The 23,116-nt window shown below is 42.5% G+C and overlaps 1 protein-coding gene across 1 annotated transcript; it reads left to right on the top strand.

The window, feature by feature from the left end:
- The first annotated feature begins 9,850 nt into the window (after positions 1 to 9,850).
- On the top strand, positions 9,851 to 11,514 carry LOC132592960 (vomeronasal type-2 receptor 26-like). Its single transcript, XM_060281259.1, has 2 exons — positions 9,851 to 9,929; positions 10,604 to 11,514. Exons 1-2 carry the CDS (start codon positions 9,851 to 9,853, stop codon positions 11,512 to 11,514), a joined length of 990 nt encoding a protein of 329 aa, XP_060137242.1.
- The last annotated feature ends 11,602 nt before the right edge of the window (positions 11,515 to 23,116 follow it).

Here is a 23,116-nt window from a genome sequence, read left to right as displayed (position 1 = left end):
GTCTAAGGCTGCTGGTATACCGTACTCTGGATCTTGCGTTGTAACGATTAAGTAATCCGTGAATGCTTTGACTTTGTATTTGTTTTTCCCCAATTTGATTCCTTCTATTCTTTCCTCATTCCTGATATGTTGGAGAAGCGGTTCTAATGCCATGATAAATAATAACGGGGAGAGGGGGTACCCCTGTCTGGTCCCTTTATTTATTGTAATTTTATCTGTTAAGTTACCATTTATTAGGAGCCTTGCTGTTTGCCGATCGTATATGGCCTCAACTCCTCTCCTTAACTATGTTCCCAACTCCATCATTTCCCACTGTTTTTTCATATACTTCCAGGAGACATTGTCAAATGCCTTTTCGGCGTCAATAAGTAGAAGCACAGCTTTTTATCATTATTCACTTCTAAATATTCTATAATGTCTATGATGTTCCTTGTGTTATTAGAAATCTATTTCCCTGGGAGAAATCCTGCTTGGTACAGATGGATGATGTCTTTTATGGCTTCTTTCAGCCTATTAGCCAGAATATTTGTGAAGATTTTGTAGTCACAGTTTAGTAATGATATAGGACGGTAATTTGCCATCTCTTCAGAGTCTTCTCCTTGTTTTGGTAGGAGCTCCAGTCTGGCGGAGCAGCATGGGGTCAGCGCACAGAGTCAGAGCACTCGGCCCCTGGCCCATCCCTCGCCTCCTCCACCCAAGCAGGAAGAAGCAGAGTGCACTACAGAGCGGGTTGTCGGGTGGAATGCTCTGCTTCAGAGTGTGCTAGCCGAGCAGAGCAGCAGCACCACCCCGGACTGTGCATGTGCGGACATGCGCAGTTCGTCCTGGTGTGCGTGTTGTGCTTCGTGACATCAGGACACATGCGTGACGTCAGGACTCATGTATGACATGTGTGACGTCAGGACACATGCGTGCTGTGGAGCGATGCCGCAGGGGTGCCTTCCCAGGCAGCCAAGCGGCACAATTCGCCCCTGCCCAGTTGAATGAGAGAAAAACACTTTGAAGGGCAGGAGAGAATTTTTGCTATTCAGAGTAGACTGTAGTTAGATAGAAGGGCTAATGGTTTGACTCAAAGGAAATGATATGTACATCCACAATCCTCTTTTTATACTCTGGCCAAGTTTCACATTATATCAATTCAGAATGTTAGACCAACAGTCCAAGGCACTGCTTCACAAGGGAGCAGATCTTGGGCTATAGTGGGATGACACTGAAATAGTACTTTGCTTATTCTGAGACTTGAGGACTTTAGCCAAACAGTTCACCCACCCTGTAATTTTTATAATTATTGATCAGCATAACTACTTCTAAATATCCCATGGGAAGTCAGATGCCAGGCACAATAACAGTGACAGAAACAGCCCTTTCCAAATGTGATGATCCTGTGTTGTAATCTATATAGGCGCCTGTCCTGTCAACTTACATGAATCCAGTTAGGGCGGTGGATATGATGCAGGCACATAGCTCCATGCAGCCAAGTTTCCCTGTAACTGCAGCCAAGACTGAAATTGTGACTACAGGCAAACATGATGGCTTCCAGATGCAGTTCAGCACAAGAATGGTTAGCGCTCCACCTGCTTTTCCTGCTGTTGCTGCTGCATTGTTCTTCTAGCAAGAGTTTGAACACCTCCTCATGCACATTGAGACAAACAATTCAAATCAATTCATATGGTCCTCCGGCAGACATGATCATTGGTGTATTTGTATCCATCACACAAGCGAACTTCAGAATGCAGAAATTAACAGAGGAACCACAAGCCTCTTCGTTAGATGCTCAGTAAGTAGTTATTTATTTATTGGGAAACTATCTACTGGGCCCACTAATCCTTCTTGACTTGATGAAATAAAAAACTGCATCAGCTTCTCCTTTAAGCCTTCTAGGATACATTCAGACTTATGTCCCACCACTCAGATTAGCTTCTGTCATTCCACCATGCACTTCCCAACATTTCCCGATGTAATTGACATTTATAATAGTGAATGTATTTATAAATATTACCTTACTCTTAATATATTTTCTAATACTTTCTTACAACATATCGTACCTTTTTTCCTTATTTCTCATGTTTTATATTCACAAGTGTCATTCAAACGGTGCCATATATGATATATCACTGTTATTTTTTTTTATAGATACTCTTGAACATATCCTATTTTTGAATATATTATTATTATTATATTTATTTATTTATTTATTTATTTATTTATTTATTAATAAATACCCCGTCCATCTGGCTGGGCTTCCCCAGCCACTCTGGGCAGCATCCAACAAAATATTAAAATACAGTAATCCATCAAACATTAAAAGCTTCCCTAAACAGGGCTGCCTTCAGATGTCTTCTAAAAGTCTGGTAGTTGTTCTCTTTCACATCTGGTGGGAGGGCAGGCGCCACTACTGTGAAGGCCCTCTGCCTGGTTCCCTGAAACTTGGCTTCTCGCAGAGAGGGAACCACCACAAGGCCCTCGGCACTGGACCTCAGTGTCCTGGTAGAATGATGGGGGTGGAGATGCTCCTTCAGATATACTGGACCGACGCAGTTTAGGGCTTTAAAGGTCAGCACCAATAACTTTGAATTGTGCTCGGAAATATACTGGACGTCGCAAAGAGTTGGGAATACTCTAGCCACCCTAATAGTTGATCCTTTACTTCTTCATAATTCTTTAGTCTTACTTGGTTACCATCCTCTGTTAGTAATGAGTTATATGGCAGCCAATCTCCTTTCATATTTTTCTTTTTAACCACCTTGGCCTCTAAAGGAGATATCCAAAGTGGTGTTTTATGTTCTAGCAGGGGTTTGTATTTTGCCCGTACCTTAAACAGCACATTTCTTATTATATGGTTGGTAAAGCTTTTATGTACTTTACACTTGTCATAATTGAAATAAGCGTACCAACCGTTCTGTCACTTGCTAATGGCTTGGAGTGGCATGAAATCAGCAGTTTAGAAGACTTAAGTGTGCAGAAAGCAGCGAGGGAGAAATACAGCAGATATTGCTCATATGCAGTTTCTCTGTCTGTTCCTGGAGCTCACTAAAGGTAAAGGTAAAGGGACCCCTGACCATTAGGTCCAGTCGTGACCGAATCTGGGGTTGCGCGCTCATCTCGCATTATTGGCCGAGGGAGCCGGCGTATAGCTTCCAGGTCATGTGGCCAGCATGACAAAGCCGCTTCTGGAGAACCAGAGCAGCACATGGAAACGCCGTTTACCTTCCCGCTGTAGCGGTTCCTATTTATCTACTTGCATTTTGACATGCTTTCGAACTGCTAGGTTGGCAGGAGCTGGGACCAAGCAACGGGAGCTCACCCCGTCACAGGGATTCGAACCGCCGACCTTCTGATCAGCAAGCCCTAGGCTCAGTGGTTTAACCACAGCGCCACCTGGGTCCCCCCTGGAGCTCACTACTGGCAGTCAAAATGTAGCAGGGAGAGAAGGAGAGAAGGAGAGACCATCCCAGTCCTACCCTCCCATCTGTCTGTTGTGATTTTGTCCACCGAGCTTCTACAGCACAGGGTGGTATGATTTGTGTGTCTGGAATTTTACAATGAGAAAGGACTGTGTGTTATCTGCCTTTCTCCCCATGTGATGTTACTGTTCTTCTTTACTTCTTTATTTTCGCTTCTGGCTCGAGACGTGCTGGACGCAACTATGCACAACTCTGAGTATCTGAGCTGCACAGCAGAGATTGATGTTGTGGATAGCCTACAATAAAGCAGTTTAGCCCTACTGTATGGCTCTTTATTACTTGTGTGTGTTGTTCTTCACAAATGAGGACAATCACATATTTTTCTGCCACTGGTCTGTCCTTACAGCCAGGAATGTGCACAGGGCATTGCTCCAGCTCTGGGCAGTCTCATCCTGTCCCCCGGGCACAAATGCTGACACTGTCTCCCTCTCTTACACTGTGATTCAAGGGCCGCTCAAAAGCCCTTGTGTGTTGGAGCACACTGGTATACTAAATGGTTGTTCTACAGGTGGAATTGAGAACATATTCCAATGAATAGTTCATGGTTCAGAAATGGAAGGAGGTGGACAAAGAAGAAGAACAAGAGATAGGCATGGAGATTGTGTTTAAGAGAGAGGAAAACATGAATCTCTTTCAATTCACCATTTACCTAAGTGTAATCAAAATCTATAAGGAGATTCCTCTAGTTTCATTAGTTGTAATAAAATGTTCCTGTCCTATGGGTTGCAAAATTCAAGGTACATAGATTCACAAACCAAAACTGAAAGACAGTTGTTTCTCTTCCTCCAATGTTGCAATCATTCTTTGTCTCATTGCAGGGTGATACCGAAAAACTATCAGCATGTTCTTGCCTTCATCTTTGCCATGCAAGAGATCAACAAGAATGACAAATTCTTATCTAACATCACACTTGCATCAACATTTTATGAGAATGCTTTTAATCCTTCCCGAACTTGTTTCAACACTCTTGCTCTTCTTTTCATGGGACAACAAAATGCCCCCAATTACCACTGTAATGGGGAAGATAAATTAATTGCCGTCGTTGGAGGGCTCACCTCCCAAAACTGCCTTCAGATGGCCAATATATTAAACACCTACAAGATTCCACAGGTATGTGTCGAGATACATAGATACAACCACAAGGGCAGACATACACAGGAAAACCCCAAAAAGCATCCAGGTTAGTTTTCAATCCCATTACATTATGTTTTCTACACTTATGTCCTACATTAGACTTGGTATGGGTACATGATTATGTTAAAGCCTCCTAACTATGTGTCACTGGAAGGACCAATCGTGAAGCTGAGGCTCCAATACTTTGGCCACCTCATGAGAAGAGAAGAATCCTTGGAAAAGACCCTTATGTTGGGAAAGATTGAGGGAAGAAGGGGAAGGGGACGACAGGGGATGAGATGGTTGGACAGTGTTCTCGAAGCTACCAACATGAGTTTGACCATACTGCGGGAGGCAGTGGAAGACAGGAATGCCTGGTGTGCTAGGGTCCATGGGGTCACGAAGAGTCGGACACGACTAAATGGCTAAACAACAACAACAACAACAACAAAAGCTATATGTATTCTACACTGCCATCTGAATTAGCATTGAGATTTCGGGGGGGGGGGAAGGAAGCAATAATACTAATAACCAAAGTTCTTATTCTTCCACATCCAGCCTCCTATTTAGAAACTTCTTCTAGTTTGAGACTTAATGATTCCAGGGGTGTAGACTTTGCAAAGTAAGACCAGGTGGTTAACCACCACAATACAGACGTATTCTTTCTTTGAAGAAATAGATTGTCTTCGGATTCTAAAAAATATGATGCCTTTCACTTTAGCTCAGCTATGGCTCCTTGGATCCAGTGCTGAGTGACCAAAGCCTCTTTCCTTCCATCTTCCAAATGGTCCCCAGTGAAGAAGCTCAATATGATGGCATTGTGTGGCTACTCCGGAAGTTTGGGTGGAACTGGATTGGCCTCCTTGTTTCAGATGATGACAGTGGAGAAACCTTCCTTCGTACTCTTAGACCAAGGCTTTTCCAAAATAATCTTTGCATTTCTTGGACACTAGTGATCCCACTAGTGACAAAATGGTTACCTAATGAGCTACTTCAACAAAAATTGAGACCAATTCTGTTTGCTCTCACACGGAGGCAAATGAATGTCATTCTTGTCTATGGAGACAGTCGGTCTCTGGAGGCTTTGAGACTGGTTTTAGTCTCCTGTGAGGTTTTTTCTAAGTACCCTCTGGAGAGGGTGTGGATTACAACAGCTCAATGGGATTTCACTGCAGTGCTGATAGGAGACAAATTCCCTCCGATATCCTTCAATGGCACCTTGGCATTTACACTCCATTCAAATCCAGTTCCAGGGTTTCAGGACTTTCTACAGACCATAAATCCATGGCAGCCAAATCTTTATTTCATCCAGGAGTTCTGGGCCAGTGCATTCCTCTGTTCATTCCCAGATCACAATATATTTCTGACAAGTCAGAAACACTGCACTGGGGAGGAGAAGCTGGAGAAACTCACTGGACCTGTGTTTGAAATGGAAATGTCCAGCCAGAGCTACAGCATCTACAATGCCGTCCATGCAGTAGCACATGTTCTCCATAGCATGTATTCATCAAGAGCCAAACAGAAAGTACTGGGTGAGAGACGCATGCAGCAAAAAGTTCAGCCCTGGCAGGTACTGTCAACTACTCTCCTCAATGTTAGAAGCACAGGTGTTATTATTACTAGTTCATATGTTGCACAGCTGAGACCTGGCATGGAGGAGAGGCCTTGGGAATTGTCCCTGGTTAGCTCTAACATTGGGAGCAACTATATCTCAGTTAATGGGGAAGGTTTTTGAAGTTCCCAGAATCTATGCCAAGTCCAGAAGCATACAAAGCCATGTCTCCTAATACAGTGGTACCTCGGGTTACGAACTTAATTTGTTCGGGAGGTCCGTGCTTAACCCAAAACCGTTCTTGACCTGAGGCACGCTTTCACTAATTGGGGCCCCCCACTGCTGCCGCAATGCCAGTGCACAATTTCTGATCTCATCCTGGGGCAAAGTTCACAACTTGAGGCACCACTTCCAGGTTAGCGGAGTTTGTGACCTGACACGTTTGTAACCCAAAGTGTTCATAACCCAAAGTACCACTGTATTGGAACTGGAAAGGCTTACAGCTCAATGGCAGAGCATTTCTGTTCATTCAGAAGGTCCCATGTTCAACCCCCAGCATCTCAAGATCATGCTGGGAAAGACTCTGAAACCCTAGAGAGTCAATAACAACCAGTATAGAAATGACTGAGCTATATAGAGCAATGATTTCACTCACTGTAAGGCAGCTTTCAGTGTCCTATAACATACCGGTGAATGGTAGTAAAAAGCCAAAGGTCAAACTGGCAATAGAGAGAGCACATTAGCCTACAAGGTCTGTCTCTCCCCCTCCCCTTGCAATCTAGCTTCACTCCTTCCTGAAGAACCTCCACTTCAACAACAGTGCTGGGGAAGAAATCTCTTTTGATGAGAAGGGGCAGCAGGCAGGTGGCTATGATCTCCTCAACTTGGTCACATTTCCCAATGAGTCTTTCCAGAGAGTCCGAGTGGGGAGGGTGGACCCTCAGGCACCCCCAGGAAAAGAGTTCACAGTGGATGGAAGTGCCATTGCATGGAATCCCAAGTTCAAGCAGGTGGGTGGGACTATTTCTTGTTTTCATCATCATCTTTTATGAGAAGATCAAGAGATTCAGGAAAACAGAGATGGCTACAAAGGAGAAGTGTGAGGTGGCAAACTCTGGTACTCACTGAATAAATACTATTTTTTTTACTTTGTTCAAATTTGGAGCTCAGAGTTAAAGAACGAAGTATTTCTGGGTGAGGAGTTGGCAAGTGTTTAAAGCTCTTGAAAAGGGACTGTTGTGCTCCAAAATGTGTTGTTGGCAACAATCTTTGTTTGAGACTGTGTCCCAACAAGTGGAGTACAGGTAGAAAGAAAATCACCTACCTCCTGAAGTGTGTGGTCACTATTGTTGATGGATGGAGTGCCAGTGATATCCTGTCCCAGGATGTTGGTCTCCATCAGGCTGATGGTGAGGCCAAACTCCGTGCAGGCTTGGCCATAATGTTTGGGATGAAAGCATCCAAAAGTCTAAGGAAACAGCTAATGCTCAGAAGGCTATAGAACCCTTTGCTTTCATATGCCTGATGCAATGGGTGGGTGGGTGGATTGAATTTATATACCACCCTATGCCAAGAGGTCTCAGGGCGATTCATAGATTGAAATAAACATATAAAACCACATAATACATTATCATAATAAAAACAACAACTCAATAGCCCCTGTTAAAAAAATCCCACATTTTAAAAGGGCATAGTTCTGTTGGTTTGTACAGTTATGGCAGTTATTGTAGCAGGGGCCCAAAGGGCCACAATTAAGGTGACAATGTAAATCCTTATGAATCTCAGAATATGCTTATATTAGAAAAGTTATGGTAACCTGATGCTTTAAAGAAACTGATGATTCAGCAAGATGCCGTTCTTTTACTAGAACAGAAGGTCAGCTAATACACAAAGATATAATTCATAAGCTAGAACATAAGTTGTTACATCCACATGTAACACAGGTTCCCATGCATGTAAACTAACAATATGTAACAGATCACGGTGAGAATCAAAGTTTACTTAGAGATGCTTATTGCGCATGCGTATTAAACATGAAATGAGGTAATGATGAATATTGAATATAAAATGAGGTAATGATTTATGTGATTGGTTAAATCGAAATCCTTTGTCTGAAATGTTATAAATTCCTCTGCCCCACCATGGGCGGGGTTGCAGTTTTGCGAAATAATTCGACTGTAGCCTATTGCTTTGCAATAAACAAAATGGACTTCTAACTCCTATTTTCTCTGAGTTTTATTTAACTCAGAAGATGAGCAATTTTTTGGCTTGCAACATTATGAGCAGTTCAAACAGTTAGAGCAGCAGGAAATAATAATAATAATAATAATAACAATAATAATAATAATAATAATAATAATAATAATTTATTTATTTATACCCCGCCCATGTAGCTGGGTATCCCCAGGGACATTGGGCGGCTCCCAACCGAATATTAAAAACACAATACAGCAGAATGTTCTGTTGTGCTGCTGTCAGTCTGTAACAACATTTATCTTAGATAAAAATCTATATAAGATGTATCAGCAATGTAAGTAACACCTGCCTGCATTGTATATTTTAATCTGCAAGTAAAAGTACACTAAGTATTTTTATTAGCTTTATTAATAGTCTTGCAGAGCATTACATCTATAATACATCTCTTAGAATAAATGAAAATTCCAGCTATTTACACAAAGAAGAATAAAAAGAAAAAGAATTTTAAAAAGAATAACCTGTTTTTGTCCTTCCTTACATACTTATGAACAAAAACTTAAAATGTATTCCTACTAGTTTCTATTTGATAATTTACAAAGGCTATAACATAAAAGAAAATAGATTTCCTGTCAAATCCCGTTGTATAATTTAATTCTTATACTGAATGTAAAAGTAAAGGTAAAGGGACCCCTGACCATTAGGTCCAGTCGAGACCGACTCTGGGGTTACAGCGCTCATATCGCATTATTGGCCAAGGGACACGGCGTACAGCTTCCAGGTCATGTGGCCAGCATGAGAAAGCCGCTTCTGGCCAACCAGAGCAACGCACGGAAACGCCGTTTACCTTTCTGCTGGAGCGGTACCTATTTATCTACTTGCACTTTGATGTGCTTTCGAACTGCTAGGTTGGCAGGAGCTGGGACCGAGCAACGGGAGCTCACCCCGTCGCAGGGATTCGAACCGCCGACCTTCTGATCGGCAAGCTCTAGGCTCTGTGGTTTAACCCACAGCGCCACCTGCGTCCCAACCTCATTTCTCCATTCTCTATCCTTTATATACTACATTCTTACAACGATTTATCCCCTTAATCTTATTTTCCTTATCTTTCCTAATCCAAGATCAGTCAAAAGCTGCCATAGTACACTAAGTAAAAATTAATTCTTATTTAAACTTTAAAAGAGAGCGTCTCCAGGAGAGAATCAGCATTGGGTTATGAGGAATCAATCTATCAAGAAGGAGAAGGTTGGCAGGAGCTTCTCTTTGCCATTCAGATGTGTGCTGGGCTGGCCAAGTGGTTAGGTGACAGCACAATGCATCTTTGTCTTCTGATGCTTGCCCAGGGAGCAAATGCTTGACAGCCATCCTCTAATTTCTATCCTGTGACCTTTCTGCACATAGCAGACATAGATGACAATAAGATTCATGTAAAGAAGCAAGCTTATTCCATTCAAAATCCCTTGCTTGTCATTACCATTAGATGCTGCCCATTTCCACCTGTGTTGAGAGCTGCCACCCTGGACAGAGTATGTTTGCCCAGCAGGGAAAGCAAATGTGTTGCTATGACTGTGTTCAGTGCCCGAAAGGGAGGATTTCAGTCCAGAAGGGTAAGTGAAGGAACCCAAGTCAACTGGAATTCCCATCTTCCTCTCCAACACAGACATTCATGTTTCAGTCTTATTATGTCCGCTTATTTTCTGTCATGGATCACAAGCACATGTGTTTATTTTACTGATACATATTTTCCTTTCCTTTCCCCAACCCTTTGGACAGCTATTCAGGTATATCTTCTGTGAAATTACGTCTGCATTGGAGTAAGCACCATTGAAATCAGCATAACATACATCTGGGTAGAAATGGTTAGAATTGCATGCCATAGATTTCCTTTTCTCACCATTGAAACTGCAGCCAACAAATTTTCATCTTCTGTTATTAAAATTGTAAATTATCTCTTTTATTGTATTCACACAGTTTCAAGCCTTAGGAACCGTCAACAGTCTTGTCAAATATAGATTTTCCTGATGACAGGCTACCTGGCTGTTTCGTCTACTCCCAAGTTCCATTGCAGAAAGTGTAAAAAAGAAACACTTGGACGACAAGCTTAGAAATGCAAAAACATGGGGCTGGATTCAGAGCTGGACATGATTAAGGGGGAACACTGGTTGATCACCTTTGGTTCATCAGCTCAGTAATATGTTTCGTGTACACCATAATAGACTGTATCAATAATAATAAAAAAATTTGCTTCCAGAAATGCTAAAAGCATGCTTCTCACTTTCAGATGCAGATCAGTGTGAGAAATGCCCAGATGATCACCACCCAAATGCCTTTCAGGACCAATGTATTCCAAAACAAATAAGCTACCTATCCTATGATGAGCCCTTGGGGGCCACTCTGGCTTCCTTGGCTCTCCTGCTTTCTCTGGTCACTGTTGTTGTGATGGGGACCTTTGGTCTGCACTGGAACACTCCCATTGTCAAAGCCAACAACTGGGGAATCACCTGCACCTTGCTCTCTTCTCTGCTTCTCTGCTTTCTCTGCTCGTTCTTATTCATTGGCAGGCCTACAAAGGTGACCTGTGTCTTGAGGCAAACCGTCTTTGGCATCATCTTCTCCATTGCTGTTGCTTGTGTGTTAGCCAAAACCCTTACTGTGGTTTTGGCATTCATGGTGACCAAGCCTGGAAACAGCCTGAGGAAATGGCTTGGGAAGAGGCTGGCAGGATCCCTTATCACCTTCTGCTCTCTCATTCAAGCTGGCATCTGTCTTGGGTGGCTGGTATCCTCTCCCCCATTCCCAGAGTTTGACCTACACTCCCAGGATGGGCAAATCATAGTGCAGTGCAATGAAGGCTCCAACATCATGTTCCACCTTATTCTCGGCTGCATGGGTCTTTTGGCCATTGTGAGCTTCTCTGTGGCTTTCTTTGCCAGGAAGTTGCCTGATACTTTCAATGAAGCCAAGTTGATTACCTTCAGCATGCTGGTCTTCTGCAGTGTTTGGCTGTCCTTTGTCCCCACTTATCTGAGCACCAAAGGGAAATACATGGTGGCTGTGGAGATCTTCTCCATCTTGGCCTCTACTGCTGGCTTACTGGGTTGCATCTTCCTCCCTAAAATCTTCATCATTATACTTAGGCCTGAGATGAACAGTAAAGAGAGGTTAGTAAGGAAGAAGGATGACCATTGTTGAGAAGGTGAAAGAGATGGCATTAGCCAGGGACCTTATATTTTGGCAAGGAGATGTTAAATTTGTCTTTATTTCCCTTCTTGCATCCCATCCAATGAGTTCCTGGTGGAATAGACTGAGAGATGGTATCTGACCCATAGTTGAATGGGGATTTGAACCCAGTTTTCCTAGCTCATAGTACAACACAGTAATCGCCACATTTATGTTGAGACCATTTTATTAATAATAATCTCTGGAAACAATAACATCAGCTAGAAAGATATAGAATGCAATGCCTAATAAAAATAGATTTGGCCCTTTTTCCTATAAGAAACCCAACTTCAAAAAAAGATCAGGATTACTTCTGGGTTTGGCGATTCACGCATAAAATGAATAAAAAGAATTTTAAAATAAAAAAAGAACCATTTCAGGTTAAAAACGGAATATAAGCCTTACCACACCACCCCTCCTCTCTACACCCCCTCTTCTTCCCCAACCTTCTACTGTGCTCAACACTAATGTCTCACAACAAATGTAACTGCTTTGTAAGAAATACCGTAGAACCCAGGGAGAAAGACAAGGCATCGAGTTTTGTAAACCAAAAAAATCTTTAATATTTATTTTAAAAGACATCTGATGGCAGCCCTCTATCAGGAGGTATTTAACGCTTGATGTTTTATGTTTTAAGGTATGCTGTAAGCTGCCCAGGGTGGCTGGGAAAACCCAGCCAGATGGGTGGGGTATAAATAACAATAATAAAAATTATTATTATTATTATTATTATTATTATTATTATTTATTTATTTATTTTCAGCAGACAAAACTGAGCCATTTGCAGATTGAAGTACATAGAGATGCTGCTTCCACTGGAGTGCTCACTACAGCAGCAAAAGACTGTCAAAATGAATAACACCAAGTATTTTCATATTATTTTACACTTCCCATTCATTTCAGCGCTTCCTGCAGAATGTTCTTCCTTGCTGGGGTTAGTATATGAGATCTGTGTGTCTCCTGTTCACTCATCCCTAGTGACATCTCAATCCACCATCTGCAGTGACCATATGATATCCCAACCACCACCCATTGGGCTGCCTCTGATGGCATTGGACATCACACCTCTATGTTAGGATTGGAGTCATGAAATGAAGAGAGGTAGATGACATGAAAATAGGTAGTGTACATGGAATAGATCACTCCTCTTCAACCTTGTGTCTGCAGAAGTTGTTGAACTACAACTACTTTCATTCTCAGCCAGCGAGGGCCAACGGCCACAGATGATGGGAGCTGAAGTTCAATATTATCAAGAGACCCAGTGAAAAAGATACTTTGGCTTCTATGGGGAGAGACAGGAACCACATGTGTGAGGGAATCTGATGAAAGCAGAAGGAGGGAAGGATTTCCTGGCATGCTATTATTCTTTTTTTGTTCCTATTCCTATTCTTATTCTTTTTATTCTATACTGCCCTTCATCTGAGAATCACAGGGCAGTTGACAATATAAACAATGAAGGAGTGCGTAACCATCTAGCTTACAACGAGGGGATATAGCTCAGTAACAGAGCTCAGCTTAATTAGCAGTTTAATTGCTAACATATCCAGTTAAAAGAGCTCGAGTTGCAGGCACATAGCAAGAAAGGGGCATAGGGGGCAGGCCGCCCCTAGCTCCAGTCTGGTGGGGCAGCGCACGGGGCCAACGCCCCCGGCCCCTGACCCGTCCCTCGCCTCCTCCACCCAAGCAAGAAGAAGCAGAGCACGCTACAGAGCGGGTTGCCAGGCGGAATGCTCTGCTTCAGAGTGTGCTAGCCGAGCAGAGCAGCAGAGCAGCAGCACCAACCTGGAGTGTGCATGTGTGGACATGCGCAGTTTGTCCTGGCGTGCTTTGTGACGTCAGGACACATGCGTGGCGTCAGGACACATGCGCGCTGTGGAGCGATGCCCCAGAGGTGCCACCTCGGGCAGCCAAGCGGCACCGTTCGCCCCTGCCCAGTTGAATGAGAGAAAAACACTTTGAAGGACAAGGGAGAATTATTGATACTTGGGGTAGACTGTAGTTAGATAGAAGGGCTAGTGGTTTGAATCAAAGGAAGGGATATGTACATCCACAATCCTCTATCTATACTCTGGCCAAGTTTCACATTATATCAATTCAGAATACAGGTAGGTAGCCGTGTTGGTCTGGATCGAAGTAAAAAAAAAAAAATTCCTTCAGTAGCACCTTAAAGACCAACTAAGTTTTTATTTTGGTATGAGCTTTCGTGTGCATGCACACTTCTTCAGATATCTGAAGAAGTGTGCATGCACACGAAAGCTCATACCAAAATAAAAACTTAGTTGGTCTTTAAGGTGCTACTGAATCAATTCAGAATGTTAGACCAACTGTCCAAGGCACTGCTTCACAAGGGAGCAGATCTTGGGCTATAGTCGGATGATATTGATTTAGCACTTTGCTTATTTTGAGAGTTGAGAACTTGAGCAAAACAGTTCACCCACCCTGTAATTTTTATAATTATTGATCAGCATCACTACTTCTAAATATCCCATGGGAAATCTGATGCCAGGCACAATAACAGTGACAGAAACAGCCCTTTCCAAATGTGATGATCCTGTGTTGTGCTCTATATAGGCGGCTGTCCTATCAACTCACCTGAATCCAGTTAGGGAGGTGGATTTTGAGGCAGATACATGCCTCCCTGCAGCCAGGTTTCCCTATAACTTTAGCCAAGACTGAAATGCTATTGTTAACTGAATGTAAACATGATGGCCTCCAGCTGCAATTCAACCCAAGAATGGTTAGTGCTCTACCTGCTTTTCCTGCTGTTGCTGCTCCATTGTTCTTCTAGCAAGAGTTTGAACTCCTCCTCATGCAGATTGAGACCAACAATTCAAACCTATTCATATGGTCCTCCGGAAGACATGATAATCGGTGTATTTGTATCCATCACACAAGCGAACTTCAGAATGCAGAAATTAACAGAGGACCCACAAGCCTCTTCATTAACTGCTCAGTAAGTAGCTATTTATTTAGTGGGAAACTGTCTACTGGGCCCACTGATCATTCTTGACTTGATGAAATAAACAACTGCATCAGCTTCTCCTTTAAGCCTTCTAGGATACATTCAGACTTATGTCCCACCACTCAGATTAGCTTTTGTCATTCCACCATGCCCTCCTGATGGTACCACTGGTGCCAATGCAGAACATGTGACCATTTAGGGAAGTCTGGAATGAAGTAGAGGAAGGAGAACCAGCAGCATTCACCCCCACCCTTAACTTCACTCACAATCACACACAGAGAGAGAGACATACATATACTCCACAAGGACACTGTAGGACAATGCAGCGTGATAAATTGCAGCTCCCTCCCCTTACAAGTGCAAAAACCTGCATGCATTTGGGACACATTTGTGTGTCCCAAATGCATGCAAAAAAACTGAAAGTGCAAAAAACTGCATGCATTTGGTACACATTTACTTGAAAACAAGTCCCTTCATTTTGGTCAGTGAGTTTCTTCTTAGGCAAAAGAGCAGAGGACCATCAACTCTTAAGCATGGGCTTCAGAATCTTCATGAAAACCATGGGGATTTCAAAGAGCTTAAGTTTGGTTCCTAGATTTCCCCTGCTTTCCCCCCATATGGGCCACAGATACAACCCAGCTGAAATTTCGAAGCTACTTGAAACCCATAGATTTTGCAACCCATCCCTATGCCAAACTTTACCCGCAAGTACACCTCACTTCCCACCAGCATGCATCGGCTTTTAACCGAAATGGGCAACCCTATCCATGTCTACTCTGAAGTAATCACCACTGACGGGTAAGTGGCTGCAACTGGATTGCTGCTTAAATCATGTTTCTGAGAGCGCCAGTTCAGCCAATGGGATGCTTCCTCTCAAATATTTGGAATCAAGGGCAGCTTTCCTTAACTCATGTATACTTGGGAGGAGGCAATTTCAAATGAAAGCTTTAGCGATCAAACCCTGTAATCAACGATGCTAACTTGCATAAAATATGGGGGGAGCAGGTAAGCCCCTCTCCGCATAATGGATCACATGAAACAGTCCATGCACACCATTTCAATGGCAATGCTTTTGGGGGGAGAGGCTTTCTCCAATATCTGGGGGGGTCCGAAGACCCTTCAGCCCCTAGGTGTTGGATCCTATGCTTGTAATCCTACACATGCTTATTGGGGATGCCAAATGCATTGAATAAAAAAAGAAAAGGAGGGGTTTGCTTCCCAAGTATATTTCTGTAAGGCATGCAGCAGTATAAGGAAAGTTTGGAGTGAGCTGAGCTGGTTTGCGAAGAGGCCTAGAGCAAATGGATCCTCATCTCCCAACAGAATAAATGGAGCCTGGGTGACACAGACCTTGCATTTCCCAGAAACAATCTGTTCTGTCACTTGCTTTTTGGGGGAAGAAACCCTTTATTGAAGTTTATTGGTATTTTACACAATGCTAAATTCACACATACAAGTGCAAAGAAAGAAAAATAATCTTAAATAAATTTAACGTTAATGATTAATTTAGACTTATATGTTCTCTTTCCTCATAAATCATAACAAACTAAAATAGAATACGATAACATGACATAACATAACAACAACATAACATAAAGTAAACTTCCCATTATTTCCCGATGTAATTGACATTTATAATAGTGAATGTACTTATATTTATTACCTTACTCTTAATATAGTTTCTACCGTACTACTTTCTTACAACATATCGTACCTTTTTTCCTTATTTCTCAATGTTTTATATTCCCAAGGGTCATTCAAACGGTGCCATAGATGGTATATTACTGTTATTTTTTATAGATATCTCTTGAACATATCCTATTTTTGAATAAATTATTTTTTTATTATTATTAATAATAATACCCCGCCCATCTGGCTGGGCTTCCCCAGCCACTCTGGGCAGCATCCAACAAAATATTAAAATACAGTAATCCATCAAACATTAAAAGCTTCCCTAAACAGGGCTGCCTTTGGATGTCTTCTAAAAGTCTGGTAGTTGTTCTCTTTCACATCTGGTGGGAGAGCGTTCCACAAGGCAGGCGCCACCACCGAGAAGGCCCTCTGCCTGGTTCCCTGAAACTTGGCTTCTCGCAGCGAGGGAACCACCAGAAGGCCCTCGGCACTGGACCTCAGTGTCCTGGTAGAATGATGGGGGTGGAGATGCTCCTTCAGATATACTGGACCAACGCCGTTTAGGGCTTTAAAGGTCAGCACCAACACTTTGAATTGTGCTCAGAAATGTACTGGACGTCGCAAAGAGTTGGGAATACTCTAGCCATCCTAATAGTTGATCCTTTACTTCTTCATAATTCTTTAGTCTTACTTGGTTACCATCCTCTGTTAGTAATGAGTTATATGGCAGCCAATCTCCTTTCATATTTTTCTTTTTAACCACCTTGGCCTCTAAAGGAGATATCCAAAGTGGTGTTTTATGTTCTAGCAGGGGTTTGTATTTTGCCCGTACCTTAAACAGCACATTTCTTATTATATGGTTGGTAAAGCTTTTATGTACTTTACACTTGTCATAATTTAAATAGGCGTACCAAGTATTCTGTCACTTGCTAATGGCTTGGAGTTGCATGAAATCAGCAGTTTAGAAGACTTAGCGTGCAGAAAGCAGCGAGGGGGAAATAGAGCAGATATTGCTCATATGCAGTTTCTCTGTCTGTTCCTGGAGCTCACTACTGGCAGTCAAAATGTAGCAGGGAGAGAAGGAGAGAAGGAGAGACCATCCCAGTCCTACCCTCCCATCTGTCTGTTATGATTTTGTTCACCGAGCTTCTACAGCACAGGGTGGTATGATTTGTGTGTCTGGAATTTTACCGTGAAAAATGACTGTGTGTTATCTGCCTTTCTCCCCATGTGATGGTATTGTACTTCTTTATTTTCGCTTCTGGCTCGAGACGTGCTGGAAGCAACTATGCACAACTCTGAGTATCTGAGCAGCGCAGCAGAGATTGATGTTGTGAATAGCCTACAATAAAGTAGTTTAGCCCTACTGTATGGCTCTTTATTACTTGTGTGTGTTGTTCTTCACAAATGAGGACAATCGCATATTTTCATGCCACAAGTCTGTCCTTACAGCCAGGAATGTGCACAGGGCATTGCTCCAGCTCTGGGCAGTCTCATCCTGTCCCCCGGGCACAAATGCTGACACTGTCTCCCTCTCTTACACTGTGATTCAAGGGCCGCTCAAAAGCCCTTGTGTGTTGGAGCACACTGGTATACTAAATGGTTGTTCTACAGGTTGAATTGAGAACATATTCCAGTGAATACTTCATGGTTCAGAAACGGAAGGGAGGTGGTGGACAAAGAAGAAGAACAAGAGACAGGCATGGAGATTATGTTTAAAAGAGAGGGGAATGTGTTAACCGTAGAACTTAACAGCTTTCTGTTTCTGGGTTTCCCATATCCAAACCCACCAATTCATCCATAGCACAAAAATGAATCTCTTTGAATTCACCATTTACCTAAATCTAATCAAAATCTATAAGGAGACTGCTCCAGTTTCATTAGTTGTAATAAAATGTTCCTGTCCTATGGGTTGCAACATTCAAGGTACATAGATTCACAAATCAAAACTGAAACACACTTGTTTCTCTTCCTCCAGTGTTGTAGGTAGGTAGCCGTGTTGGTCTGGGTCGAAGTAAAATAAAAAAATTCCTTCAGTAGCACCTTAAAGACCAACTAAGTTTTTATTTTGGTATGAGCTTTCGTGTGCATGCACACTTCTTCAGATACAGTGAAATGGGAGTTTCCAGGCACATATGTAGAGAAGGAGTGGGGAGGGGTGGGGATGGGGTTGGGGGATCACTCAGAAGGGTGGTGGAAATGGGTGATTGACTGACTGATAGCTGTTGATGACTGGAAACGACTGCAAATGGTTTTGCATGAAAAAGCAAGGGTTGAGATGGCTGAAGATCGCTTATCATGTATAATGAGATAAGAATCCGATATCTCTGTTCAAACCAGGTCCCTCCATGGTTTTGAGCTTGGTGATAAGTTGTAATTCAGCAACTTCTCTTTCCAGTCTATTTCTGAAATTCTTTTGTAGTAAGACAGCTACTTTGAGATCTTGTATAGAATGTCCTGGGAGATTGAAGTGTTCTCCTACTGGTTTTTCTGTCTTCTGGTTCCTGATGTCAGATTTATGTCCATTTATCCTTTGGCGTAGGGTTTGGCCTGTTTGTCCAATATAGAGAGCTGAAGGGCACTGTTGGCATTTGATGGCATACACAATGTTAGAGGATGAGCAATTAAATAGTCCTGAGATGGTATGTTGGATGTTGTTGGGGCCAGTAATGGTGTTGTCTGGGTGTATGTGGCAGCAAAGTTGGCATCTGGGTTTATTGCAGGCTCTGGTACCAGTGTCCATGTTAAGTCTGGTGGTTGTATTATTGTGGGTGAGGAGTTGTTTAAGATTGGGTGGCTGTCTGTAGGCAATGAAAGGTCTTCCTCCCAGAGCTTGAGAAAGGGAGCTGTCATTGTCCAGGAGAGGCTGTAGATCTCTGATGATGCGTTGTACTGTTTTAACTTGGGAGCTGTATGTGATGACTAGTGGTGTTCTGTTATTTTCTTTTTTGGGTCTGTCTTGCAGCAGGTTCTCTCTAGGTATCTGTCTGGCTCTGTTGATCTGTTGTTTAACTTCATCAGGTGGATATTTTAGTTCTAAAAAGGTGTTGTAGTCATTCTTTGTCTCATTGCAGTGTGATCCCGAAAAACTACCAGCATGTTCTTGCCTTCATCTTTGCCATGCAAGAGATCAACAAGAATGCCAAATTCTTATCCAACATCACCCTGGGATCAACATTTTATGAGAATGCTTTTAACCCTTTGCGATCTTGTTTCAACACTCTTGCTCTTCTTTTCATGGGACAAAAAAATCCCCCCAATTACCACTGTAAGGGGGAAGATAAATTAGTTGCCGTCGTTGGAGGGCTCACCTCCCAAAACTCCCTTCAGATGGCCAATATATTAAACACCTACAAGATTCCACAGGTATGTGTGTAGATAGATACAACCACAAGGGCAGAAATACACAGGAAAACACCAAAAAGCATCCAGGTTAGCTTTCAATCCCATTACATTATGTTTTCTACACATATGTCCTACATTAGACTTGGTATGGGTACATGATTATGTTAAAGCCTCATAGCTATGTGTTGCCTACACTGCCGTCTCAATTAGGATTGGGATTTCGGGGGGGGGGCAAAGGAAGCAATAATAGTAATAACCAAAGTTCTGATTCTTCCAAACCTGACAATGCCACAAAGCATGTAATCATGGGAGCATCCAGCCTCCTGTTTAGAAACTTCTCCTACCCTGAGACTTAATAATGCCAGGGGTGTAGACTCTGAAAAGTAAGACCAGGTGGTTAACCACCACAATACAGAAGTATTATTTCTTTGAAGAAATACATGGTCTTCGGATTCTTAAAAATATGGTGTCTTTCCCTTTAGCTCAGCTATGGCTCCTTAGATCCAGTGCTGAGTGACCAAAGGCACTTCCCTTCCTTCTTCCAAATGGCCCCAAATGAAGAAGCTCAATATGATGGCATTGTGTGGCTCCTCCGGACGTTTGGGTGGAACTGGATTGGCCTCCTTGTTTCAGATGATGACAGTGGAGAAACCTTCCTTCGTACTCTCAGACCAAGGCTTTTCCAGAATAATCTTTGCATTTCCTGGACACTGGTGATCCCACTAGTGACAAACTTTTTTCCTAATGAGCTACTTCAACAAAAACTGAGACCAATCATGTTTGCTCTCAGACAGAGGCAGATGAATGTGATTCTCGTCTATGGAGACAGTCAGTCTCTGGAGGGTTTGAGACTGGTTTTAGTCTCCTGTGAGGTTTTCGCTATGAACCCTCTGGAGAGGGTGTGGATTACAACAGCTCAATGGGATTTCACTACAGTGCTGGCTGGAAACAAATTCCCATCAATATCCTTCAATGGCACTTTGTCATTTACACTCCATTCAAATCCAGTTCCAGGGTTTCAGGACTTTCTACAGACCATGAATCCATGGCAGCCAAATCTTTATTTCATCCAGGAGTTCTGGGCCAGTGCATTCCTCTGTTCATTCCCAGATCACAATCTAATTGCCACAACTCAGAGAAACTGCACTGGGGAGGAGAAGCTGGAGAAACTCACTGGACCTGTCTTTGAAATGGAAATGTCCAGCCAGAGCTACACCATCTACAATGCCGTCCATGCAGTAGCACATGCTCTCCATAGCATGTATTCATCAAGAGGCAAACAGAAAGTACTGGGTGAAAGATGGATGCAGCCAAAAGTTCAGCCCTGGCAGGTACTGTCAACTACTCTCCTCAATGTTAGAAGCACAGGTGTTATTATTATTACTGATTTGTATGTTGCACAGCTGAGACCTGGCATGGAGGAGAGGCCTTGGGGATTTTCCCTGGTGAGCTCTATCATTGGGTGAGAATTTATTTCTTATGCTTTGCAAGCTGCACATTCAAACTCTTGAAATTAATCCATCCCAGGATTCTCCTACTTGGGGCTGCATAAGGGAAAGGGGTGTCCTCTGTCATCAGAACTGGGTTGAAACCTCAGATGTATGCCGTATAGAACTGTGGCAATTCAGAGTAGACAGTTCTGGACTACAGAGACCAATTGTTTGACTCAGCACATGACAGTTTCATATGTTAATGGGGAGTTTTTTGAAGTACCCAGTATCTATGCCAAGTAAAACAAGAGCTTACAGCTCAATGGCAGAGCATCTGCTTTGAATTCAGAATAGACTAGAGCAACCTTAGAGAGTCAATAACAACCAGTGTAGAAATTACTGAGCTATATAGAGCAATGATTTCACTCACTGGAAGGCAACTTTCAGTGTCCTATAACATACCGATGAATGGTAGTAAAAAGCCAAAGGTCCAACTGGCAAAAGAGAGAGCGTATTAACCTACAAGGTCTGTCTCCCCCCCCCCCCTTGCAATCTAGCTTCACTCCTTCCTGAAGAACATCCACTTCAACAACAGTGCTGGGGAAGAAATCTCTTTTGATGAGAAGGGGCAGCAGGCAGGTGGCTATGATCTCCTCAACTTGATCACATTTCCCAATGAGACTTTCCAGAGAGTCCGAGTGGGGAGGGTGGACCCTCAGGCACCCCCAGGAAAAGAGTTCACAGTGGATGGAAGTGCCATTGCATGGAATCCCAAGTTCAAGCAGGTGGGTGGGACTATTTCTTGTTTTCATCATCTTTTATGAGAAGATCAGGAGATCCAGGAAAACAGAGATGGCTACAAAGGAGAGGTGTGAGGAGACAAGCTCTGGTACTCACTGATGAACTACAATCTTTGTTACTTTGTTCAAATTTGGAGCTCAGGGTTAAAGAGCAAAGTATTTCTGGGTGAGGAATTGGCAAATGTTTAAAGCTCTTGAAAAGGGACTGTTGTGCTCCAAAATGTGTTGTTGGCAACAATCTTTGTTTGAGACTGTGTCCCAACAAGTGGAGTCCAGGTAGAAAGAAAATCACCTACCACCTGAAGTGTGTGGTCACTAATGTTGATGGATGGAGTGCCAGTGATAACCTGTTGCAGGATGTTGGTGTCCATCAGGCTGATGGTGAGGCCAAACTCCGTGCAGGCTTGGCCATAATGTTTGGGATGAAAGCCTCCAAAAGTCTAAGGAAACGGTGAATGCTCAGAAGGCTATAGAACCCTTTGCTTTCATATGCCTGATGCAATGGGTGGGTGGATTGAATTTATATACCACCCTATACCAAGAGGTCTCAGGGCGATTCATAGATTGAAATAAACACATGAAACCACATCATACATAATCATAATAAAAACAACAACCCAATAGCCCCTGTAAAAACAAACAAACCACATTTTAAAAGGGCATAGTTCTGTCGGTTTGTACAGTTATGGCAGTTATTGTAGCAGGGGCCCAAAGGGCCACAATTAAGGTGATAATGTAAATCCTTATAAATCTCAGGATATGCTTATATTAGAAGAGTTATGGTAACCTGATGCTTTAAAGGAACTGATGATTCAGCAAGATGCCGTTCTTTTACCAGAACAGAAGGTCAGCTAATACGCAAATCACAATGATATAATTCATGAGCTAGAACATAAGTTGTTACATCCACACGTAACACAGGTTCCCATGCATGTAAACTAACAATATGTAACAGATCACGGTGAGAATCAAAGTTTAGTTAGCGATGCTTATTGCGCATGCGTATTAAACATGAAATGAGGTAATGATTAATATTAAATATAAAATGAGGTAATGATTTATGTGATGGGTTGAATCGAAATAATAATAATTTATTTATACCCCGCCCATGAAGCTGGGTATCCCCAGGGGCATTGGGCGGCTCCCAACCGAATATTAAAAACACAATAGAGCAGAATGTTCTGTTGTGCTGCTGTCAGTCTGTAACAGCATTTATCTTAGATAAAAATCTATATAAGATGTATCAGCAATGTAAGTAACACCTGCCTGCATCGTGTATTTTAATCTGCAAGTAAAAGTACACTAAGTATTTTTATTAGCTTTATTAATAGTCTTGCAGAGCATTAAATATATAATACATCTCTCAGAATAAATGAAAATTCCAGCTATTTACACAAAGAAGAAGA

Source organism: Zootoca vivipara, chromosome 13 (genome assembly GCF_963506605.1).
Source record: "Zootoca vivipara chromosome 13, rZooViv1.1, whole genome shotgun sequence".
Classification (NCBI taxonomy): Eukaryota; Metazoa; Chordata; class Lepidosauria; order Squamata; family Lacertidae; genus Zootoca; species Zootoca vivipara.
This window is presented reverse-complemented; position numbering and strand designations above follow the sequence as displayed.